Source organism: Meles meles, chromosome 13 (assembly GCF_922984935.1).
Source record: "Meles meles chromosome 13, mMelMel3.1 paternal haplotype, whole genome shotgun sequence".
NCBI classification, from domain to species: domain Eukaryota; kingdom Metazoa; phylum Chordata; class Mammalia; order Carnivora; family Mustelidae; genus Meles; species Meles meles.
Window position 1 is genome coordinate 47,920,711 of NC_060078.1, and position 25,569 is coordinate 47,946,279.

A 25,569-nucleotide genomic window follows, 5' to 3' on the forward strand; every position below is an offset into this window, starting at 1 on the left:
GCCTTGCTGAATAGGAGAACCAGGGAGGTTCTGGTGATAGTTCAGCCTGGCTGTATCTCCCGGCCTCTGATGGGGCCGCCCTGAGTTATGGTGGTGTCATAGGTCCTTCTGCCTTGAGCCTGAAAACTGTTCACAGGGCTATGTGTGCCGAGGGCAGGCATCTGCCTTTACCTGTGTGCCCAAGGTGAAAACAGAGGCCAGGATTGCCCTGTACGTACCGTTCGCTAGGTGAGCCCAGAGAATCGTCCACCAGTTAAGGGTACTGGAGTAACTGCCAGGAGACTTGGGAACTAAGCGGGAGGATACTCTGCCATATCCTTGCCTGACTTCAGGAGCTGCTGAGGCCTCTGGAGGAGGATGACCACGGGGGAGCTGAACAGGTATGTGCCCATGGGAGGGAGGGAGTGCTTGACTATTGGTTGGAGGGGTGAGGAGGGTGGAGCTGAAAGAGGAATCATGGGTGAAAAGATGAAGTGGGGGGTACTCCCCGAGGGGAGCCTCTCTGCTTTGGGGATCCACCAAATTTGGTGAGGGTGGCCGAAGAGATGCCCAGTGGGGTCTTGTTGCACACAGGCTTGACCCCGCTGTCCCCAGGCCTTTCTGCCCTTTAACAGCAGCCACAAAGTGATGGGGTGAGGGCTGCGGCCTGGCACACTTCCAGGAGGGCAAACTACATACAGGCCAGCCTCCTGTTTTGTAAGAAACCTTAACAGACTTACAGCCCCATTCAGTGGCATACTGACATGCTTACTGCTCATCATTTGGGGTGTCAGGCTGGTGGGAGGAGGGTGAGCCTGCTGCTATAGTAGAACTACCTAGATGAGCAGGAGTGGCTGGTCCCTTTGGAAAAGATGAAATTTCTGACTAAACATTCCGAGGGGAGGGGCAGGCATGCAACAAGCAAAGCGGTCAGCATGGGTTAAAAAAAAAAAAGGCAGATCATCAAACAGCCCCTTTTCAGGGAAAGGCCTTGAGCAGGAGCCAGCGCTGGGTCCCGGGGTAGGCAGGGGTTCTGGGCCGTAGTCATGTGGTAGAGGCGTCACATACTCTTCAAGTGTCTGAAAGAGCTGGGAAATGCGTTATTGCTTACGGCAGTCACCTTACTGCAATGATAAGGATGTTTAATTGAATTTCGATATTAGAAACAAGGCTGAAGTCCACATCCATGACATTTATCTTTGTATGCGCATGTGTGTGTGGCGGTGGGGAGCAGTTCGGAAGATAAATTCCTAGAAGGAGAGAAAGGGGTAAAGGCACTTAAGTTCCAAAAGCTCCCTCCAAAATGACTCAAAAGAATTGGAGTCTCTCCTTACATTGTATCATGGAGGTGTTTTTTAAATCGTTACTAAAATGATTGTCTTCTCTCTCATCATTGATGTTTTACTTTGCATTCTTGGATAAATGCGATTGAGCGTCTTTTGTTTACTGTATGTGTCTGCTTGTGTGAATTTCCATGCCTTGGCCATTTCTCTTGGTTTTTTTTTGGTATATTTTACATTAAATCATAGCTTTTTCTGGTGAAAGAGCATTAACTCTGGTTTGATGTAACTGGCTCTTTGTTTTTTTCTCCACTTTATTATGAAAAACTTTTATATAAAATTTTAAGTAGTTGCCTAGTGAGATTTCACGTACCCTAGATTCTACTGTTAGCATTTTGCTGTATAAACTTTAGCATGTATCTCCATCTGTTCATGACACTGTCCTTCCAACACCTTGCTTTTTGAGTGCCTTTCAGAGTAGACTACAACTGGAAGTGTATAATTTACCCCACCTCAGTTTGTGTATCGTTAGCTACAATTCAACATGTGTTTATAGTTCTTTTTGTTCTTAGGAAAAATTTACATACAGTGAAATGTATAAACCTTAAATGTACCATTTGATGAGTCTGGCAGATGTATATACTTGTGAAACCCCAAAGCAGAGGTTCTGTGTTAAAATACAGAACATTATCTCAGTCCTGAAAACTGTGATGCCCCTTCCCAGGCCACCCCTGTCCCCATACCCTCTGAAGCAAAATCGTTGTTCTGATTTTTGGTTTTAGCTTGTCCTGGAGCTTAATTTTAGTGAAGTCACGGAGCTCACACTCTTGTTTAAGCGTTCTTTAAGTCAGCACAGTGTTTTTGAGTTTTGTCTATGCTCCTGTATCAGCACATTCCTGTTTTGTGTTGAATAATATTCCACTGTGTAAATATACCAGTCTCTTCATTTTCTTATGGTTGGAGACTTGAACTCTTTCCAGTTTTTGGCCATTATGAATAGAACTGTTAAGATTATTTTTGTGGACACATTTTCATTTCTCTTGGGTAAATACCTGGGCATAAAATGCGGGTTCAGAGAGGGTAGAGATGTTTAGTTTTATAAGAAACTAAAGAAACATTTTCACAAAGCAGGTGTACCATTTTACATCCCTACCAACAAGGTGGGAAGCTTCCATTTACTTCAGACCCTTGCAACATTTGGTGTTGTCAGTCACTAACCTAAAATATAAGAATTTTAGCTGTTCACATAGATGTGTAGTTGTAATTTGCTTTTAATTTGCATTTGTAGTTTTAATTTGCATTTTCCCAATGACTAATGATGTTGAGCGTCTTTTTTGTGTGCTTCTTGTCATGTGCTTATTTGCCATTCACACATCTTTATATTTTTTATTTTTTTAAACAGATTTTATTTTTTTATTTGAGAGAGAGAGAACACAAGCAGAGGAAGAGGCAGAAGGATTGAGCTCCCAGTTGAACTGGACCCTGGGATCATGACCTGAACTGAAGGCAGATGCTTAACTGAGCCTCCCAGGCACCCGCTTATCTATCTTTTCATACCAGGACTGACAGACTATAATCCATTGGCCAAATCCAGCTCATGGCCAATTTTCCTAAAGTTCTTGAGCTAGGAATGTGTTTTATAATTTTATTTAATTAATTTAATTTTTAAAAGATTTTATTTGAGAGAGAGTGAGAGTGTGAGCACAAGTGGGGGAAGGAGCAGAGGCAGAGGCTGAGGGAGAAGCAGAAACCCTGATGAGCAGGGGGCCTGATGTGGGACCAGGACCCTGGGATCATGACTTGAGCCAAAGGCAGACGTTTAACCACTGAGCCACCCAAGTGCCCCCTGCTGCATTTTTTAAAACAACCTTTTAAAGTTGTAAAACAGAGGCACCAAGGTGGCTTAATCATCTGCCTTCACTCTCTTGCCAAAAAAATAATAAAATCTCAAAAAAAGTTAAAAACAATCAAAAGTGCAGTATATTGTATGTGGCCTACCAAACCTAAAATATTTTACAGGAAAAAATGTGCTTGACGCTGCTGTGGATTTAAAGTCTGTGTCTTGTATATTGCATGTAGTTGGGTACTGATTTTTAAATTATTCTGATCATCTTTGCCTTTTAGCTGGAGTTTTTAGTCCTTAAAGCATTTGATGTAATTACTGATATGGTTGGTTCTGTGCCTGGCATTTTATTATTTGATTTGTCCTCTGTGTTTTTGTTTCTCTATTCCTTTTTTTTCCCCCCTTTCTTTTAAATTATTTATATATTTTTAGAATTCCATTTTAAGTCCTCGGTTTTTAGCTGTACTTATTTATACTATTTTAATGGTTGCTCTAGAGGTTATAATCTACCTACTTACAATTTCACAAACTACTTAGAATTAATATTGTACCCCTTGATAGAAGATGTAGAAACCATGTGCCTGAAAGAGTCTTTCAACACCCATTGTCTTAATGCTATCTTCCTTGTGTGTTTACATGTATTATAAATGCCACATAACAGTGTTATAACATTTGCTTCAAATAATGATGTCTATTTTAAAGGAAGGAAGAGGGGAGAAAGTCTCTTACATTTACCAAATATTTACCAATCTGATACTGCCCTGTCCTTCCTGAGGATCTGAGTTTCCATGAGAGCATTTCTTGTAGATCTGCTGGCAATAGATTCTCTTTATTTTATTTGACCTGGAAATTTTATTTCATTATCATACTTGAGAAATATTTTTGCTGGTTATAGAATTCTGTGTAGTCTCTTTCATTCTTTGTCTCTGAAGTATGATTTTCTTTGTATTTATTCTGCTTGGGCTTAGGTTTGGCTGAGCTTCTTGAAGTTATAAATTTGTTTCTCACCAAATTTGGGAAATTTTTGGCCTTTATTTCTTTAGATATTTGTTCTGCCCCATTGTCTTTTACCTCCCCTCTCCTTCTAGGACTCCCAATGACATGTATGTAAAACCTTTTGATATTGTCCCATAGATCTCTGAAGCTCTGTTCATGTAAAAAAAAAAATCTCTTTGCTTCAGATTAGATCATTTCTATTGATCTGTTTTCAAGTTCATGGATTCCTTGCTCTCTTGTCTTTGTTCTGCTAGATTATTTTTTCCAGATATTTTTAGTTATAGAATTTCCATCTGATGATGATTCTTCTTCTTCCTCTTCCCTCTCTTCTCCTTCTTCTTCTCTTTTGCAAGGTATAGTTCTCTGCTGAGATTTCCTGTCCTTTCATGAACTGGTAATATATTTCCTTTAACCACAAAGCACAGGTATAAAAGCTTCATTGAAATCATTATCTATTGATTCCAATATCTGTACTATCATATATGATCAGTTTCTCTTGGTTGCCTTTTCCCTTGAGAGTACGTCACATTTTCCTTTTATGTTGAATAATTTTGGATTGTGCCCTGGGTATTGTGAATATTATTTTATAGAGATTCTGAGTTCTCTTACATTCCTCTGAAGAGGACTTTGTTTTTAAGCAAGCAGTTAACTTGGTTGAGCTGAAACTGAAAACTGTTTAACAAATCTCGCTTTAGTGGTTTGAACCTTGGTTGAGATATTTGCAGCTGGCCACATGCATGCTTGGCTAAGGGGTCAGCCAGAGGTTTAGACAGAGTTTGTGCACAGAAGTGGGGTTTCCCCTGTCCTTAGCCTTGCTGGGGTGTGCTACTAAATACCCAGCTGCAGGGGAATGGGCAAGGCCGAGGGCCAGCTGCAGAGAACATAATTAACCAACAGCTCCAGCTGCCACACCTTTGGATCTGTTGTGACCTTCATGCCAAGACCATTTTTGTCATTCCTGCCCGATGCAAGATTTCTGTAATGGGCCACTTTTGTTTGAGGATTCCACATTAGCTGAGTGAGGCTTTCGTCGAGGTGCCCTGCAGTCGAGTCTATTCTACGCAGACCTTCTTCCTTCCCTCCCTAGTTGCACCCACAGGATCAGGCCCGCATCATCATTCCTGCCTGCTCCTCTTCCTTCCTTTGCTCACACGGCCTTGCAGCTTCTAAAGGTTGGTACGTTGGCCCTTGCAGGAACGTGGAGCTGAGTGAGTGCCTTGACCACGACCATAAGATTATGGAGTCCACCACCAAGGTCACTCATCAGTGTGGGCAGTTCTCAGAGGGATGGTAGGGAGTCTGGGGCAGTAAATGTCCAGGCCTCACTCTCTGTAGTCCCCATCCCAGTGCTCAAGTTTCCTCAGAGGGACTTGTGGCTTCAGGAGCCTTCTCCTGCATGACCTCTCCCATGCTTTATTGGCCCTAGTGGACACCTTTGACCTAGACTTTGAGTTTCTGACCTAGCACATTGGGTACATCTTCCAGAAATTCTGGAGACCCTGGTGATCTGATTCTGAAGCCGGGGCTGGGGGTATAGTTTGGATAAGTGTGTATAGGAGGACACAACGGATCGTCATGCCCAGGCTCAGGGCTGGCTTTGCTTCTTGGGTGTGGGAAAAGAAATGCATTTTACAAGTCACTTTAAGCCCTCTCTTGTAGTTCCTATATAGTGCCTAGAACCTGCCAGGTGCCTTACAGGAGGGAAATGAGGGAGCAGCAGGCTGGTGCCTTGTGCCACAAGTAAGGTGAGTTCCTTGTCCTACACTGGCTTTGGGCCCAAGGGAGAGACCATGTGGGAAGAAAACAACAGAAGTTTGGACAAAGCCCTGGGCCTGGGCGTGGGCGGGTGGTGGGTAGAGATGAGAATCAAAGATGCCTCCCCAGGGTGGACGGTATTAAGGATGTGTTCTGAAGAAAATGTCTGAGCTTTCTGAGCAATGAAGAGGAAAAACTACCTCCTGTCTAGACTGGGGTTTGTGGGTGGATGGAGCTTTTGCCCAGATGGAATCACAGTGATTATGGCTTTTTTTTTTTTTTTTTTTTTTTTGTGGTGAGAGGGGATGTGAGCTGTTTGGGGTGATTGGAACATAACATGCAGATGGATGCTTGTTTTAAATGCACTCCTTTACTTTTAGGATAACCAGTTCATTCATTCAATAAGGATTTATTTGGGCACCTACTAGATGCAGGAAATTGGACGAAGCATAAATCGAAGATAAACATTCCACACCCCCTAGCAAGAGCATATTGGTCCTGACTTCTCGCCGCTCCCCCTGCGGAAGCACTGAGCAAGGCCTAGGGCAGGAAGTGACATTCTCCTGCTCTGTATAGGACGGGTCCCTGCAGTGTGCCCACTGTGGTCAAAGTATGGGATTCACTAAAGATTGAGGAACAAACTGGAAAATGCACTGAAGCTGAGGCATAACATGGCCCAACCTGGAAGCCTTTGGTTTGAAGCCAGTCAGCCAGGGCCCTGAGGAGCTGGGGCAGTCTCTGGAGAGCAAGCGGCCAGGAGGTCGGCTCTGGGGCCACCTGTGGCCCTGCCACAGGTGCTGGGTGCTGAGCTCGGCTGTGAGCAGCTGGCCATTTTCACATGAGCCTGGCTCAGGTGACCACTTAGATGGCTACGCTATTGGGAATCCGGTCTGGGGACAAGTAGTAATATGGCAGCTTCTTCTTCTTGTTGCGCTCAGCGATCACGCTGACAATGGTGTCAAGGTTCTTGCGGAATCGGGCCATGGCCTCTTTTACAGGCTTCTCAATGAAATGCTCTTCTGGGTACATGCCCAGGAACAGCTAAGGGCCGAAACAGACAGGTTAATCTTTGTTGAGGTGATGCAAACTGACAGGCCTTGTCTCACCCCCAGAGACCAACCTGGGGAAGTGAGGAAGCATGTGCTCATTTCCCCTTCTCTACCCCCTGCTGAGAGTACCCCAAGAATGCCCCCGGTCTAGGGTCTCAGGTAAATGGGAGAAACAGCTGCCGTGTATGGGATGGTGCAGGTGCAGGGGGGCTGTGGCGGGCGGGTGGGCGGCAGTCCGCTCCTGCTGGGCCCTGTCCTCCGCGGCACTGCTGCGTTCCTGTCTGAGCTCTGGGAGCACGGGGGCCAGTGCTAGCCTCTACAGCCTGGGACAGCCACGGCCGGGCCCTGTTGTGGTGCTGTGCTCATTTCCACACTCACACAGATGTCTCCAAATTAAAACTAGATCTGTCTTTTTCAAAATTATGGGATTGTTACCAAGTTTCATAGCCAGGGCTAGAAAGAATGGGATTTGGGATTAGTTTGTAGAGGACACATTGGTCTCAATGATTTCTGACCCAGAATTCCTCTACAAAGAGCACGTCATCTGGCCCTCCTGAACACATGTGCAAAGACACGTACAAAAATGTTAGTGAGGGACCCACACATTAGCAAAGTCCCCAAAGCAACCTCAATGCCCCCTAAAGTGCCCATGGGTCTGGGGCTGATTGAATTGGCAGTCATTCTGTGTGCTACTGAGCTAATGTCATGGGGTTGCGTCTGAGATACCCAGCTTTGACATTAGGTTCAGTAAGGTGTATGTGCATGGGAGTGTCTGGCAGGATACCCAGTTGTCCCCTCTGGGTAGTCACCAGTGGAGCAGAATCCCTGTGCTCTCCTGCCCCTCCCCCACCCTGAGCTCCAGCCGGGCACAGGCCTTGGGACCCCCTAGGCACCCCCAGCCTTGGAAGTCAGGAGAACAGGTGTCCAGCCTAAGCCCTTAATCGAAAAGGCCTGAGAAGGAGGAATGGGTTAAATCTGGGCAACCTGCCCCTTAGAGGGCTCACCTCATTTTCTTGGAACTGGCTTAGTGCCCATACTGCGCCCAGATGCCAGCAGGAGCGGCCGCGGTCTGGCAGCGTATCCACAATCTGCTCGATGGTGACCACACCTTTGGCCGTTGGTGGTGGGGCCCGCATGGTTGGCGGGGCGTTGGGGATCCAGGAGCACCAGTCATACTGCAGGGGCAGCCACAGACATGGGTGGGCCCCTCGTCAGCCAGCTGCCACCCCCTCCGCAGCAGACCATCCTCTACCTGCCCCACAGAGAGAGCAACCACCAGACACTTCCCTTCCTCCTTCCCATCACCTCCTGCTCCAGCAGGGCCTGCCCACGGTACCCCTCTCCAGCTGGCCCTGAGGTTGCCCGAGACCAGCCCCAGAAGACTAGAAAGAGGGGTGGCTCTGTCTGGGCCATCAGCAGCAGTCAAGGTAAGGTGACTCTGGCAATGTCCTGCCCAGAGGACCCGCCCTGCCTTAGCCCACCTGGCCAAAGTTGACTGCTGCATGCTGGGCTGAGGCTGTGAAGATCACTACTGTTAGGTACTCCGACAACTTCTCTCTGGTCTTGATGGACTTGGGGAAACCTAGGGCAGAGCCAGGGGCTGGCTGAGGCCCCAACCCCGGGGGACAGAGGGCACAGTGGACCGATGACCCACAGACACCTTTCCCCTTCCTTCCCCCAGTCCCTGAGTTCTCCCATACAAGGACTTTGGGGACCCAGGCACGGGCAAGACGCTGGAAGGGGACAATGGCCCAGTGTTCCTGATGTTTTCGACCCTGGTTCTCAGTGGCTGCAGAAAGTCCCTGAGGTGTCCCCATGAGACATACTGGTGGGCACGGGTCTCTTGGGAGCTCTGGCCCCAGCAGCAGGCGCTAAGGTGGATGCCATGGGCCAGCGCTGCCCAAGGAAAGTCAGAGGTGCAGGGAAGAGCAGAGCCTGCCAGGAGGAGAGTGGAGGCGGTCTGTACCTGAGGTCTTCTTGCCCCGCATGCCGTACATGTACACATCCTTCACGAAGTCCTGCAGCTCCTGGTCCTCTGCCACCACCTGGTCACTCTGGTAGTAGATGCCTACTACCTCGGCGGTGAACCTGGCTCAGGAGGGGGGGCCCAGCTAGGAGCGGGTGACCTGGCCAGGATCTGCAGAGCTGGGCCCCTGGGCCCCAGGGCCGGGTTCCACTGGTGACCCTGTGACTTACTCCTTAATGTCTAGACTCGGGTCACTCATTCCTGCCCCCACCCACTTACCTTCCCCTCTCTCAGGGCCCTGACAACGGAGCCATGCCCTGGCCCGCTGAGTCAGTGGTCCAGGCCCCTGGTCTGGCCTGTCAATGCCCCAGTCCTCTCCTCCTGCAGGACCTCTACTCATTCTGCACAGAGTGGGTCCCTTGGCCCCAGCAGGCACTCACGTCTTGATGGCCTCCCACACCAGAAGCCCGTCATCCCGGTAGAAGTAGTTGGGAATGTCCTCTGCGCTGTCCATTCCCCGAGCTTTGATGGCCTCAGGGAAGCACAGGGAGGTGTAGGTCAGGTCCTGCATGGCCCTCTGCACCATCTGCACGTGCCCACCGCCCCCTGTGGCGTTGGCCTTGAGTGGGAGGGGAGAGAGCATCATGAACTGAGGCTGGCCGCCCCTGGCCAGCCTTCTCACCCAGAGCTCACCATGAGAAACTGTGAGAGGATGCCCGGGTGGCTGGGGACACGGACAGGCAAGCCCATGTCCTAGGGGTAGGGAAGTTGGGGTAGGAGGGCTATTTAATTCTGAGAATACCCAGGCAGCCCACAGAAGATGTTAGGGAGACCCCATCTAATGCGAGGGGTTACAGCCGAAGGGTGTGCGCAGGGACTGGGGGCAGCTGTGGGAGGGCAGGGCTCTCGTGCTGAGCACAGGCTGCCCGGAGTGCAAGCACTGCAGTGACCTGAGCTTTGGGCTCAAGAAAGGGGCAGATACCAGCCCCCAGGGCCACACAACTCTGTTGAGGGCCTTTGTGTGCTTAGGTGAGGGCGGGAGAGATGCACAGGAGGCATCCTGGTCCCCATCCCAGCACACACGGTGGCTGAGCATGTAGGCCACAGGACCTTGTAAAGGATGACTTGGATACTGGAGTGCCACACGTTGGTCCCAGGGTTGTTTGACCCAAGCTGGAGTGATGGGAGTTGCTCCCTGGACTTTGTTTGGATGGGAGAGGACGGTCACTGTGTGGGGACATGAGCCTGGCACTCCCTGTGATGAGGGCCCATTCCCCTCCCGTGGGGGAAAGCCTGTCCGCAGATCCTGACTGGTGGGGGATTGAGGCCCGCACAGTTTAAAGAGTAGAAGAGCGTGCCAGCCAGTGCATTTGTCCCCTGAGGCCATTGTTTGAGTCCCTGAGTCCATTTTGGGAGGGATTGGAAGCCCCTCACCTCCGTTATGTTCTGCGTTTTGAGAGACTATGCTTCTTTTCCAGCTTCAGCTCGTTTGACTTGGGTTTGGTTATTTGCAGCCCACGCGGGGGCTCAGCCTTACTGATGAGTGGGCTGCCTCAGTAACGGGGCAGGAGAGGAGGAAGGCGGGGGAAGGGCTGCTAGGAGGCTCAAGGGCTGCTACGAGGCAGGGGTCAGACCAGGCAAAGTGCTTCCTGGGAGAACTTGAGGGATGGGTAGGGGTTAGACCTAGCTGAGGGGAGGAAGCAGAGCAGGAGGGGAGGAGTGGGGGCTGGGAGCAGAATCCACAGCCACAAGCCAGAGGATGGGGGAGGAGCAGGAGGAGGGTACGGGGTGACACAGGCCACGTGAGGAAGTGCAGAGCAGCAGACAGTGCATTGGGAGGGGAGGGGGGCACCCGTAGAGAAGGGCCAGACTGGCCAGAGGACCTGGGGAGCCTTCACTCTGAGCGCCTCCAGTCCCCCACCCTTCTCAGGCACCCACTGCCACCCTGGTGCCCAGATGCCTGACTCCTGAGAGGAAACCTGGGCTGGCGGCGGAGGGTTGGAGAGGCAGGGCCCTGCACAGAGGTGGACGGGAGGTGCCCACCTTGTCAAAGAGGCCATACTCGCAGATGAGCTGCTCACGGGCCTTGGTGTTGATGGCGATGGTGAACCGCACGTGTGCCACCAGAAGCTGGGGGGAGGAGCAGGAGAAGGCCTCAGAGAAGGCCTGGCCAGGCCTCCTGACCAGGGCTGCACCCCCCGTGTGCCCCAGAGACCCCCAGCACCCTGCACCCCAGTCCGCTGAGGAGGGGTGATGCCAGAGCTGAGGGAGGAAGTGCAGGTCAGGTGAGCTGCTGGGGCCTGGGACTGCCGCTTTGACGCTTAGTGACCCGATAATGATGAAAATGATAACAGCCAGCCCTTGTGTAGAGCTGAACTATGTGCCAGGTAGTATTTTCAGCTCTGGAATTTGCTAACTCTTTTGGTTCTGACGGGAATCCTATGAGGCAGGTGTCCTCTTCGATGCCTGCTGCACAGATGGGGAAACAGGCCCAGAGCCTGCCGCGTCCCAGGAGTCAGTACCAGCAAGATTCAGGAAGAGAAGGGCAGTGTTGGTGGCACCTGGTATCAGACCAGGGTCACACAGACCTCATCTGCCTCTTCAACCTCTGCTCCCAGGCCAGTGAGGCCCTGTCAGGCCCAGGCCTCGTGTCCTCAGGAACCAGCAGCCTTAGAGCTGTAGTACCACCACCAGAGCATCCCCAAGCGCCCCTCTCTGCCGCCTACTCCTGGCCCCAGCCTGTGGGGGTGTCAGGGCCCCGCCTCCCTCCCTCTGCCACCCCCCACCATGTGCCAATGCCCTCCTTCACCAGCTGAGGGCACTGGCAGCTTGCTGTACCTTGAAAATGGGGTGAACAGCGGGCAGCTGGCGGTACAGGGCAATGCCAAAAACTTCAGATACCAGGTGTGTGCGCAGAAGGTGGGTGATGGTCTGGTGGACGTGGAAGTCACTGGAGCGCACCCAGATTTTGGCCAGAAGCCAGTCATATTTTGCATCAGAAGGGAGAAAAATTGGGTTTTCATCTCCTGGGATTTGGTTGAGCTGATACATTGGAGAAAGAAAATACATGGTAATATTTTGTTCTATATAGGAAAGCCTAGCCTCTCAGGAAATTCCAGAAGAGTCCGAATTTCTTAAACAGTGGTCTTGGAGTCATGAGAGGATCGTGGAGGAGGGCAGAGGGTCTAGGGTTTGCCACCCCAGTAACGACACCTACTAGCTGTAGGACACTGGACACCTGAGCCTCTCTGAGCTCCGGTTCCACCATCTGCCACACTCTTTACTTACCTCCCAGAGTGACACCAAGTGACTAAGATGGCCCAGTGACCAAGATGACCAGCTTAGGGGCTTAGTGTGTGTTGCTCTGCTCTTCTACTCCTGCCCCCATCTTTCTCGCCTCCCTTGCCTGCTCTCTCCCTCCTGGGTTCTTCCCACTGCTCTGACTGCTGCTTTTCCATGTCCCATACGTTTCCTTTCTCCCTTCTTCCCTTAAATGTTGCTGTTCCCCAGGCTCGGGCTGGTGCACCTGACTTCCCTTCTTGCCCTCCTTTAGCTCCTCCAGTTCCAGGGCTCTAAGGTCCTCAGGATGCAGTGACCTAGGTCCCTGTCATTTGAGCCCAGACTTGTAGCCAGCTGCCTCCTGTCGGAGAAACAAAGCTTGCCTTTGCCTTTCTAGTTTCAGCTCCACACTGGGGCCAAGGTGACTTTTTTTTTCTGAAATGCAAATCATGTTATGTCAATCCCCTCTCCAAAACCAGTCACCTCTTAATGCCAGAAAAGAAAGCCCCCAAAGTCCATGATCTGGCCGCTGTCATCTCTGCAGAAGTAGCCCTACGTTCGGCCCTCCCTGCCCACCAATTCCTTGGTCCCTAGCTTTGCCCATGACAACAGCCACGAGCCAGCACAGCTTCTGGACTTGACACTGTGAGGTCATGCGAGCACTGTCATTACCTCCTCTTTTGGAGGAAGACAGGGAGCCTTGGAGGAGTGAACATTTAGGATGAGAAGGAATTATCTGGAGTGGAGGAGCAGCATGTGGGCTGAAGGAACTGTGGGCTGGGGTGGGCAGGAGCTGGGCTGCCCCTTAGGCGCTTCGGAGACCAGTGTGGCTGCGCAGTGACCGACCGAAGAGGACAGCTGCCCGGGACTGTGGGGAGGGGCCAAATCCAGTGGACTGCTTAAGGTCATGTTAAGTATTTTGGAAGGTAATTTCCCTGTCTCTCCTTTGAACATAGTGTTGTCCAGTAGAAGCCTAGTGGAAGCCACATATGGAATTTAAAATGCTCAGGTGGACGCAGTAATAAAAGTAAAAAGAAACAGGTGAACCTTCTGGTAATTTTGTTTTACCCAATATGTTGAAAATATTTCAACATGAAAATATGTAGGCTAACCTTTGGGACAGTCTTGTCATGGGGTTAATGCAGGGCAAACCAGTGGCTCTTATGCCCATAGCACTCAACGCCCGGTTCACTGCTGGCTCAAAGTCAAGTCTGCAGATGGCTTGTCCATCTGTCCCCCACAGGGGCCCGTGGGCAGCAGCCCTCTTCATAGACCTACACCTGGTCCTGTGCTAGGTGTTGTTTCCTGCTGTCTGCACACCAGAGGTCACAGAGTGTTTGGTGCTCTGAGGAAGCAGGAGCCAGGGGTGGGAGAGAGGATGCTCTGCCCCTGCCTCCATTCACCCGAACTGCCCCTCTTTCTCCTCCATCATCTTTGGTAGAAACAAGAACCCCTGGGCACTAGAAGGCAGTATTGCAGGACGGGCCCCTTTCTGACCCCAGCCTCCATGGTACCCCCTGGTGGCCTCAGTCTCTAGCTCATTTCACAGCCTCACCTGCCAGACCCCTTTTGATGTTCTGACTTGGGGCCCCTGGTCAGGATGCTGGGAGGGAGCGAGGTGGGTAGTATGTTATCCCAGGGCAGGTGCTCAGAGGGAATCTGTCAAGTGTATTTTGGGGAAGGGAGCCCTTCCTGTTGCTTGGGGCCAGCTCTCCCCACTGCTGGCAGGAAGCCCTAAGTTCTTGTTCTTCCTATCCACCTGGCACAGCCTTCAGCTTTCTGCACCCTCCCGAGGAGGTGCGAGGCAGAGTGGTCACCTCCTCCTGGAGGTTCAGGTGGAGACACCCAGGAAACTCCCTGCCAAGCCCTGGCTGCTGAGGGAAGAGCTGTCCAGGAAAGGAACAGGGTGATGGCCTACCTGGATGGCAATGGGGACAATCTTGTTGGCCAGATTCTTGTACAGCAAGCAGATGGGCGCTGCCAGGAACTGCAGGGTGCAGGGGTCTGTTTTGTTGGCATCAATGCCATCCAGCAGCTCAAAGTCCACGATGAAGATGTTCCCTTGCTGCAGGAGGCAAGAAGAAATATGGCTGCATTAGTCTCAGCCAGAGATGGACCCAAGAACCAGGCCCAGGGGGAGGAGAGGTGGGTTTAGAGGCCCCTAGCATCTGATCGGAGCTCCGAATGGACAGTTTTGTTCTCTCTGGGCTGATTCGCATCCAGAGTGTTCAGAGGCTGTGGCGGTTTTCTGGTGATGTGAAGGAATGGCAGGGGCCTGGTCTGCATGTGTTGTCCCTGGAAGCTGCGTGGCCCTCATGCAAGATGCTGGATGATCCCTCAGAGTGGCAGCATCATAAGAAAGCAGATAGGGTGCAGACGAGATAGACAAGAACACAAATTCCAAGGAGCACTGCCGCTGGGCTGCACTTACATGGTGTCACGACATGTCACTCTCGGGAAGAGAAATGGGGCCATATCTTCGGGGGTGGAAGCTTCTGCAGGGGCATCTGCAGGGGCAGGGGTCTGCAGGGTACTGGGTGGGGTCCTTAGGCCTTGGGGGAGGGTACATTCTTTGGGGGCAAGAGCGGTTGTGTCCCTGGATGGTGTGTTCTGCAGCCTGGTCTGAGGCTGGTGGCAAGGCGGGGGTCACTCAGTGAAAATTCATTGATCTTGCTGACACTCCTGATTTGGGCTCTTTTTCTGGGGTTGTTATACTTTAAAAAAAAAAAGTTATGTTTCTGGGATGTAGGGAAGGGAGAAAGTCACTCTTCACAGACTACAGATCAGTCTTCTACAGGAAGCCCAACCTGAGAGCTGTGAGGGTTCCTTTCTTGGCTGGGGCCCCCTCAGGCCAGAACTTGAAGAATTTGGGAGGAGGATGGGGAGCTTCTTCTAAAGCTTTTCTCATTTTAAGCAAGTAATGGATGCAGCTGGGGGGGGGGGGGGCGGTCCCTGATGCTGCAGAGCCGGTTCCACCAGTGCTCAGGTGAAATGTGTGTCCACAACCCTGCAGAGGGCGTGCTGGACCGCCCAGAACAAACTTTAGGAATCCCCCTTAGGGGGGACCGAACATGGGACAGGAGCTAAGGGCCTGGTCACCATCTTCCTCCTTTTTCAGCTTGATGGACCTTGGCAGTCACCTGGCACCAGTGATGAGCTCTGGGCTGTCTGTCTGCAATGTGTGTGAGGCAGAGGTGGAGAGGACGGAGTTTGTGCCCACTGCTCATCAGGGCAGGAGTGTGGGGAGAAGCTGGTTTCAGGATAGCGTGTGACCAGACCCCTCAGGATCACCTTGTCAAGAAGGTAGAGGCCTATGGGGGGCGCCTGGGTGGCTCAATGGGTTAAAGCCTCTGCCTTTTGCTCAGGTCATGATCCCAGGGTCCTGGGATGGAGCCCTGCATCGGGCTCTCTGCTTGGCAGGGAGCCTGCTTCCTCCTCTCTCTCTCTCTCTGCCTGCCTCTCTCCCTACTTGTGATCTCTGTCAAATAAATAAATAAAATCTTTAAAGAAAAAAAAAAGGTAGAGGCCTATGGGTTGGTGGGTCACTGGGCTGGGTGGGCTCCTGTGATGGCTGGACAACTGGACTGTCAGAGTGGACATGACCATCGTGAGTACTGCCCAGGAATGGCTGCCAATCCAATCTCGAGGAGACCTAGGTTAGTTAAAGGGATGAATGCCAGGCTAACAAGAGGCCCTGGGAACCCAGGCCAGGGAACCAGGTGGCCTGGAATTTGGGCCCGTACCAGGGGCACTGCTCTGTTATCTCAAGTCATCTCCTCTCTCTGGGTCTCAGTGTCATCCTTCTAAAAGTGAGGAGGGAGACCCTATCTCTTAGTTCTGATGTTCTGGGATTCTGCACTGGATACTGGTGTTCTTGCCTGTCTGGTGTCCCTGTCCTCTCCTTTTGGTCCATAGGCTCCATTTTCCTGGCCCTAATGACTGATTCAGGGAATTAAGAATTGTGCTATAGGAAATGGGAGGTGTGTGTCAGAGATGGGAAATGTGTGTAAGGGATGGCATGTAAGAAATAGGTGGTGTGTGTGTAAGAGATGGGAAATGTGTGTAAGGGATGGCATGTAAGAAATAGGTGGTGTGTGTGTAAGAGATGGGAGGCATGTGTAAGAGATGGGTGGTGTGTGTTTAAGAGATGGATGGCACGTAACACTCTAGTCAGTGGTGGCTATTAGATTATTGCTTTGTGACAAAAACCACGGCTGAGCATCTAGACCATCACTCAGAGGAAAGGTGGCCATTCTGACAAAGATAGCCACAACCCCCAGCCCTGGAGAAGCAGAAGCTGTCCGCTGGCCAGAGGGCTATGCAGTCCCTTCCCATTGTACAACACTGTGGCTCTCGAGCTTGTAGGATTCTCTGGCTTGAAGTGTGGAACCCATAGCCACCGAATCACTGTTCATCTGGCCAGAAATGGAATCTACAAAGGATACCACTGTGTGTGCATGTGTGTGAGTATGTGGCTGTGTGGAGCGTGTGCAGCCCTGGTCAGCGGCCCATGTGACCCGTTAGCGTCCTGGGGCCTGGACAGTCTAGGGTACAGGGGTTGGGACCATGTGCCCTGGGGTGGGGGACAGTCAGCTGGGCAGGTGGCCCTCTAGAGCCAGGTGAGCAGGTGGTGGGGGCTGAGCGGGCTGTCCACAGATGGCACAGACCACCCTTCCCTCGCTGGGGCCCCAAGGCAAGCTGAGCAAACAAGACATGTGACCAGAAACAGAAGGCCACCTAGACACCTGGGAGCAGGGGACCGTTGTGCTGGCTCTGGTGGGAGAGGCCAACCGACTGGAGAGCCAGGGCTGTCTCTGGGTCTCAGCTCCCTGCAGGTGAGCCAGAAGGAGGGCTGGGAGGAAGGTGAGGGCAGAAGCAGAAGACACCAACATTTTTGATTAGAAAGTTAAAAATTCCACCCATTTTCTCCTTTTTCCTTGTGCTTGCGTCTTTCTCCAGTTTCCTTACTTTTGCAAGGTTGGTGACAACCCGACAGCCGTGTGTGTAAAGCTTCTGTCACAAAGCCTGGCCCACAACTAGCCCCTACTGAGGGGGAGCTCTTTTAATTAGTGACACGGATATTGAAAATACAGGCATGCTCCCAGCCCTGAGCACTGAGAATTACCACCGTCAATGCTTCCTCCCACACTGGACAAGACATTTTCCATAAATGCCCAGGGAAAGGAGGAGACCCCCCTCACCGAGGGCAGCTGATCTCCTCCTCAGCCTGGCAGAGGTGCCTGGAGACAGGTTTGTGAGCACCAGCCAGCAGAAAGTGCTTTCTGCCCCACAGAGGGTGACCTAGCCATCTGAGCTGGCGGTGGCTGAAGTCATCCAATAACCAGGTCCTACCTCGACCTCCTGCTGCAAGGTGAGCTGCCGCTCCAGGCTGCACTCCACCATCTCTGTGGTCACAGGGAGCTTCTTGGGCAGTTTTGTGCAGCGCCGGATCAACACTGGGTTGCAGCCATTCAGGAACTGGTAGCCAAACATGAGGTCTTCCTGCCAGTGGTTCATGACCCGCTCTGAAGGGGAGAAAACTGTGGCCTTGCCCGAGCTCTGAGTAACGGCAACCCGGGCTGCAGCCCTTCTGACCCTGGCTGAGGACCAGAGTCCCTGCTGGGTCCCATCCCCCAGGTGTTTGTCGGCCAGCTGGTCAACCATGAATCCCGCTGGCTGTGCCCTACTGCCCGACCCCTGGCTCAGGACATGGCACTACCCTGCCCTCCATGAGCTGCCCCTGGTGGCTCAGAAAGTTTCTGGGGGAATTCTGTTCTCAAGAAAACCACCAAAAATGGACAAATGGGATCGCACCAAACTAAAAGGTTTCTGCACAGCAAAGGAACAGTCAACAGAGTGAAACGATCCTACAAAGTAGCAAACGTGTGAACTGAACATCTGATAAATGGTTCATCTCCAAAATATATAAAGAGCTCCTACAACTCAATAGCAAAAAAACTAATAACCTGATTATCAAATAGACAAAAGACTGGAACAGACATTTTTCCGAAGAAGACGTACAAATGGCCAGCAGGTATATGAAAAATTGCTCAATGTCACTAAGCATCAGGGAAGTGCAAGTGAGAACCACAGTGGGGTATGTCTTCGCACCTGTCCGGATGGCTACCATAAGAACAAGACAGCGGGGGGTGGAGAGGGTGTGGAGAAACTGGAACCTTGTGCACTGCTGGTGGGAATGCAAAATGTGTGGCCACTATGGAAAACAGTAGGGTGGGGTCCCCCAAAATTAAAAGTAGAACTACTGTATGATCCAGCGATCCCACTTCTGGGTATTTATCCCAAGGAACTTAAATCAGGATCTGGAAGAGATGGCCACACTCCCATGGTCACTGCAACACACTTCCTAAGAGCTGAGGTGTGGAAACAGCCTTAAGAAAGGAAGGACACCATGCAGTTTGCCAGCGTGGGTGAACGTGGAGGACACGATGCTAAGGAAACCTGCCAGTCATGGGGAGACAAATACTACATGATGCCACTGACAGGTGGTCGTTAACAGTCCCACTCCTAAAGTCAGAATGGTGGTTGCCAGGAGCTGCGGGAGGGGAAATGCGGAGTTACTACCCCATGACCAAGAAGTTTCAGTTAAGCAAGATGAATATGTTCTAGAGATCTGCTGTACAACATTGTGCCTCTAGGGGAGAGGGGGACTCCAGACCTTCCACCTAAGCTGAAGGGAGAAGAGGGGAGAAGGAGGGAGAAGGAGGGGAGAAGGGGGGAGATGGAGGGAGCAGAGGGGCCTCCTGGGGAGAAGTCTGCGCAGGGTCTTCCCAGGTGCTTATTTCAACACCCATTCTTCATCCATCATTCCTGTTTCCTTATCTTTTCTGTTTTTCCTTCTTGGACCATCCCTGATAATTATGTTGCTATTGCAAGTCAACACCTACCAAACACATCCTAGTCCAATCAAACCCAAGGTCACTTTTCTGTAAATGCTTAAAAAACAAGCTAAGTTCTGCCTTTACTCTGATCAGATGTACCATAAATGACCGATTCACGTAAATACAAAGTTCTGACACTTCTGAGACATTTGATGACGAAGTGAGGTTGAGGGTGAGCCCTGAGTGTCCAAGGAGGGGAAAGCTCTGGGCAGGAGGGGGACCACTGGGAAACTGCGGGGGCTGTGGCAGGGGTGCGGGCCTGGCTGATGGGGAGGAGCCAGTGGCCATGTGGGAGCAGGGGTGGGGCGGCCCTTTCCTAATCCCCAGCAAATCTCCCCAGCCCCACGAGAGACCCCTGGAAAAGGCTGTGTACGCTCACCAGAAATAGTGTTGCTGATCTTGACAAAGATTTTCTCGAAATCAGCGAAGTCACTCCAGGAAGACTGGAACATGTGCATGAAGCGGTTGATGAACAGGTTCTCCATCCTGCAGACCAGGAGACAGCGTCCCCACTCGCTCTCGCTCTGGCCTTGCCCCCCTCCACACAGCCCCTTCACACTGTGGCCTCCTGGGCAGCAAGGAACTGAACCCAGGACCGCTCTGAGAGGACAGCTGGTTGGCCTGGTGGAACCAGGACAGGAACCAGCACCGACGCTGATGCTCTCCCTACTGCATCTCCCCTGGAAAGGAAAGTTGCCAACCACCCTTGAGAACAGCCCACAGTTCCTCCAATCCCCTCCACACCAGCTTTCGCCCATGCCTTCAGTCATTCAGTAAAGTTCTGCTGCCCCCATCAGGGACCAGCTCCCAGGCACAGAGCACCCTAGGTCCTACGTAGCTACTCCAGCCAGCCGTCTGGAATTTTAGGGCATAAGCAGTTTGATTGAGTTCATCCCTTACTTTCTGCCTAACTCTGGCTCTGTGCCTGGTACTGAGAGAGAGAGAGAGTTTTCCAAATGCTCCTTACACAGGACAGCCAAATAAGCCAGGACAGGAGCTTCATAAATCCAAAAAGCAGCCTTCACACACTCAGGAGTGAGATCTGAGTGGTCTGAGCAATTCCAGGGGCTTAACCGGAGGAGGGAACTCTGGAATGGGCCTGGGAATGGTGGGGGGGTGGAGAGGTCTCCCCGACTTCCCTACTAACTCAAGCAAGGTGCAGGACTGAGGTTAGGGCCTTCTGGCCAGTGCTCATGTGACACATTCTGCCTCAGTTTCTCTCTCTGGAACACCCACAGCTAAAGGCACCAGGCAGTCACACTGTTCCCTCCCCACTGTCAATGCTCACTGCCCACTCCTGAATTCAAGTCTCCCGCCTGCACTGCCTTTTGTATGTCCTCACTTGGGGCCTTTGCACGTGCTGTTCCTCTGCCTGAAATGCCCTCTTTGTTCTCCTCCTGGGTCTGTGAGGTCAGTGTATCTGGAGGGCTGGCCTCGAGGACCCCCACACTCCTCTGATCTCAGGGGAGCTCCCCTTCCCCAGCCCAGTCCACCCCATGATGCTTTCCCAGTAGTGCTGAGCCCTGCTTCTGCCTGCAGCACCGGAGGTCAAGGGTGCGTCTGCACTGCTCTGCGCGGAGCTGGGGGCTCCAGGCTCTCCAGTGACTCTGGCTGCCCTGATCACTGACTGAGAGAGACAGTGTATACACCCAGGCAGGGGACCATGCTGGTCAGTGCTCCTCCTGGGGACCCCCCTTCCTATCCACCCACCTCCCAGGCATGAGCAGCAGAGTCAATGCCCCCCAGAAGCAGCAGCCCAATCTGTGCAGGCCAGGGGCCCTCCTTAGACTCGCTCCTTGGTGGGGAGCGGGTGGCTGGGGCCTGCGTGGGAGTTCCAAAGCCACCTCACACCTTTCCCAGCAGCATCAAAGGACTGAGCTTTGGGTGTTTTGTCCAGAGTGACCCTGGCTGATGGGGACAGATGGCTATCTCATTCCAGGGGAGCTACCAGGGAGTATGCACGAGGGCAGCAAGTCTGAGTGACTGAATGCAGGAAAGCAGGGTTCCCTCCTAGCCCTGCCAGATGTGGGAAAGGCACGTGAGGCAGAACATGGCACACCTTTACGACTCCCCTTCTGATCCCCCTGCTCAATCTAGCAAATGCTTCTCCTCTGCACCAGCTGCCCTGGGACCCCTAGGAGGAGGCCATGCTGCCCGGGAGTGGGTCCAGGAGCCATGAGGCTGGTCACCTCTATGGGCCTCGCCTTCTCTGAGTCGGATGACCCAGCTGCCTGAGGGTTCTGGAGAGGCTGCAGTGCCGGGAAGGTACTGGGGTGCAGCCTGGGCCGTGTCATACGCACAGCAGGTGCTCTGCACCCCGGGGCTGGAGAATGAGCTGGACTTGTCCTATAGGCTGGACTGGTCTCTTCAACACATTATCCGAGCCCCTCCCCAGGAGGGAGGGGCTCTTACACGCATGCTTATTTTGCACACATGCTTTGGAGCCTCACCATGGCTAGGCAGCCCCACGAAGCTGCTATCAGCGTCGCTACCCCTTCCCCAGCCAGCATCTGCTGTCCTCGTCTACCTCCCTCGTCCGCTCAGCCTCCTGGGGCAGAGAGCAGCGTTAAACAAGAGGAGTAAACTGCACTGTGACATGCACTGTCAGACCGGGTGTGGAAAAGGACACGTTTCTGGGAGAAGACAGGTCTTCCCGGTCTCTGCAGGCCCAGGAGCCCCAGCACACGCCACATGGTGCCCAGGAAAGAGGTCCTGAGGTCTGAGGATCTTGTGGGGAACTGGGAGTGAGTCAGAGCCCTTGGCTCTTCGTCTCCCCAGCTGGGTGTCTTTGACTTCAAAACAAAAGGCTGGCACTGAGCACAGGGTGGGGTGGGCTGGTACCCAGAGGAAGCCACAGATTCAGGAAGAAGTAGAATTAGGAGGAAAACATTTGCATGTCATCTCAAGGCAAAATATTTTTCCATGCTTACAGACAACCGGACTGGTGGGACGCCGATGACCTGTTACTGCACAAAGAGGAACCTGCAGCCCAAAGAGGGCGACTGGTTCATTCAGGGTCACACAGTCAGCGCCAACATGCACTGGGCTGCTTGCTGTGTGCCAGGAGAGAGGACAGCTCTAGTCTCCTCTGCTTCCCCTGCCCCTTTCCTTCTAACAGCGTCTCCATTTTCCACTTCACAGTTTTGCTGTTTGGGGCGAGGGGGGGCAGCACCTGCAGAGGAGGGCTGCCTCGTTCCAGCCAGAGCAGGTGGCTCAGAAGAGACAAGTCCCCAGAATTACTCACAAGTGGCATGGAGGCTGAGCTGCCCAAAGCCAGAGATTTAATGGGGAAGGTCTCTCTGGTGACCTCAGCCACAAGTTTGTTTTCCACAGCAGGACCTGATTTAGCCATGGGCAGGCAGAGTGGCATGCTCCAGCGTGGGCTGCAGGGACACAGGCTAGCTAGGCGCTGGCTTTGCGGGTTCTCCCTATCAGGAACTGTCCATGCAGAGCAGGCTGCCAGGCACTTGGATGTCCCTTCCTCAAGGACACCCCGTCAGACCCCGCTGGCCAAGGGGTCTTGGAGCCCCTGACCCAAGTGCTGGGTCTGCGTTAGGGCTGGGAGTCCTTGAGAGATGGCAGCTGAAATGGGGCTGCTCAGCACCAGGTGTTAAAGGCCTGGCCCAAGATCTCAGCCCCATCACTCCCCAGCCACGTGGCCTTGGGCAAGTCCCTAATCTTGCTGCATCTCAGTTTTCTCACCTGTGAAATGGGTACAATGACTGTCCCTGCCTCACAGGGCTGACCTAATGTACAGAATGCCCAGTTCATAAAAAGAGTTCAACAAACATTAGCAAGTAGTGCCCTAATTGTTCCTCATTATTAATATTAAAGTCTACAGCCTTAAGCACTGCATTCTGGGGGACAAGCAGACAAGTTCAAAATTCTATCTGGAAGCAAGCTCTGGCCTTTGGCCCTGAGCCTGCTGGCACCACCAGAGGCTGCCTGGGGCTCTCAACCTCATCAATGCTCCCAAGCGGCACTCATCTCCTCCTTTCCTTCCCCAGCTCCCCTTTGTAAGGATCACTCTATTTTCCTGACAGACGGATCCACAGGCCAAGGAAGCCTGGGGGTCTCCCTTCAGTCTCTCCATTATGCCTGAATTCCAACCAGATCCCAGGTCCATCCACACCACATCCCACAATCTTCCCTACTCTCCCGCTTCCCCTCTTCACCAGCTCTAGGCTCTCTCCTCTGACCCCTGAAGGCAGCCAGGCCGAGCTTCTGCAATGCAGCAGCGATCCCTCTCAGAGCTCCCTGTCTGTCACCGAACCCCGCAAACGCAGGCCCGGAGCAGTCCGTGCAGGCTGTGGCAGCTCGTCTGAGGCCGCCCTCCCAGGAAGGCATCTATGGTCACAGTGAGGTGCCCCTGGGACCTCAGGGAGAAGGGTGCCCCTTCAGGCACCTCCATCTGATCCCACGTGATGGGAAATGCCCAGGGCATGAGGGTCCGAGCCCCTTGGTCTTGGCACGAGGCTGGTCACCTCCTCTGGAACTCAGTCCCATTTCTGCAGTGTTCTACCTTACTAGGAAGGAAGCTCTCTTTCTCAATTTCCTTTAAAGGGACATTCCCTTATCAGGCCACCAATGCCTGCAGTCAAGCTCTAGTCTGCAAACAGTGAGTGGTCAGTAAACGCACAAGTTGTTCCTCCTTCGATGCCACCAGGAAATGTTACAATGCACTTGGTTCTGTGAACAGGTCCTGCCACAGCTGACCTTGGCCTAAGGTGCCCTCTCTGCCAGCCCATCCTTGTCCCATTCCTCCAGGCCCCTGCCTGTTTGCCTGCTCACTGCAAGGCCAGGCCAGATGGCTTCCCGCTGTGAAGACTTCATGGTCCCCATAAGAAGACAACACCAGACACAATGAGGGGTCCTCTGTGAGTCCTTGAGGGCGGAAGCCAATCTGAGGGGGCTGGTGTTCAGCTGGTGTGTGAAGGTGGAGACCTGGGTCCTGTTGGCCTGACCCCATGACCAAGAATGGGTGGGAACTAATGCTGTTTTTAGGGAGCATCTTCTCTGTGCAGGGTTGACATATGTGGCCCCATTATATTCTCACAATAGCCCTGAGCAGGAGCTGTGGTCTCATTCTTCAGGTGAGACTCTGAGGCTCAGAGAAGTTAGCTTCCCTAACATCACTCTCCGCTGGCCCAGAGGCCTCTCCCACGTGCCCCTCATCTTCTTAGGGTGGAGGGTACTCTGAGCTATCTCCTTGAGGTCCAGTCCCCTTCATTCAGGCTGCACCCTCCTCAAAGGCAGGGGGCACATCTCCAGTTTCCTTCTTAGAACCTCATGGTGCTCAACCAGCAGAGGCAGGGCTTAGCTGACCCCCCGACCCTGCAAGCTGTGCTGTAGCAGGAGGGGCTGAGCACCCATTTCAAGATTTCTTTGCTTGTTCCTGCCAAATGGTCCACAGTTCAAGGGACCAAGTTATACAGCAGATGTGGAGAAAGACGGGCTGTGATGTCATTGGAGAAATGGTGGCCTGTGCGGCCAGTACTGGGGAGCACAAGGGAGGAGACCTCACTCAGGCCCAGGGGCTTCTAGGAGCTTCTGGGAGAAGGTCCTGAAAAATGATGAGTTTAGGCCAAGAAGGGAAGAATGGTATCTGAGTTGCAGGGAATGGCACAGGCAAAGACAAAGGGCATGAAGATGCCTTGCTAACTAGTTCTGGATGCATATGGCTGGGATGTCCTCTGTATCTGGGGGCAGGAGGGAAGGCAGAGGAGCCCGGCAGAGATGTGCAGGCTCTCTCCTGGAACTGGGGTAATCAGTGAGGGTTTTATGGGGAAGTAAAAGAATTATATTTGCCTTTGTAGAAGGAGCTTCCAACAAAATATATGGGCACTTGAGAATGAACTTCCAATTGCTATGCTGGATGGATCCTAGGGAAGCAGGTAGAAGGGCATTTCTGAATGTCTCAGGGAGGGATGACAGAGCTGGGAGGGAAGGACATACATCCTGAGGCCCCAGGGGATAGACATGACCACACAGGCAACTGGGTGGAGGATGAGGCCAAGGGAGGCCTGGAGGCCAGTGGTTCCAGCCCTGACTATACACTGGAATCCCCCAGGGAACTCCAAGAACATGTAGAAATGGTGTCACAGAGGGTGGGTTAGCAGTTTGGGCATGGCTAGGTGGGGTGAGGTCGCAGGGAGAGTACAGCTGAAGAGGCTGTCAGCCATGTTGGGGGTACATGAGAGGAGAAAGGTGATTGTGCGTGTGCATGTGTGCGTGTGGCAGAGAGAGAGATGGAAAGAGAATAAGACAGAGAGTGAGTGTGGGTGTGTGAAGTACCCATGAGGTGATAACAAAGGCCTCTGAGAGGCCACCAGGGTCATACTCCATTCCTTATGATAGAGTTTACTGAGCACCTACTCTGTGGAAGCTGCTGTGCTAGGCTCCTGAGATACAAAGACGGCAATTAATTTCAGGAACACTGAGCAGACATAAGAAAGGCACAGTCTGGCCTTCACTCCACTGTCCATCCACTCACACTCCATCCATCTATCCACATATTCTTCTA

At 52.4% G+C, this 25,569-nt stretch overlaps 1 protein-coding gene across 1 annotated transcript in view; it reads right to left on the reverse strand.

Moving 5' to 3' along the window:
* Positions 1-6,204: 6,204 nt before the first annotated feature.
* ALOX5 (arachidonate 5-lipoxygenase) overlaps positions 6,205-25,569 on the reverse strand; it is a 39,390-nt gene continuing 20,025 nt past the window's right edge. The window contains exons 5-14 of the mRNA XM_046027848.1: positions 19,426-19,532; positions 17,500-17,672; positions 14,066-14,212; positions 11,707-11,910; positions 10,912-10,998; positions 9,309-9,487; positions 8,869-8,990; positions 8,384-8,484; positions 7,907-8,077; positions 6,205-6,894 (exon numbers count right to left, since the gene is read on the reverse strand). Of these exons, the coding sequence (XP_045883804.1) occupies positions 6,715-6,894; positions 7,907-8,077; positions 8,384-8,484; positions 8,869-8,990; positions 9,309-9,487; positions 10,912-10,998; positions 11,707-11,910; positions 14,066-14,212; positions 17,500-17,672; positions 19,426-19,532 (1,471 nt within the window). The 3' untranslated portion in view covers positions 6,205-6,714. The remainder of the gene's footprint in view (positions 6,895-7,906; positions 8,078-8,383; positions 8,485-8,868; positions 8,991-9,308; positions 9,488-10,911; positions 10,999-11,706; positions 11,911-14,065; positions 14,213-17,499; positions 17,673-19,425; positions 19,533-25,569) is intronic.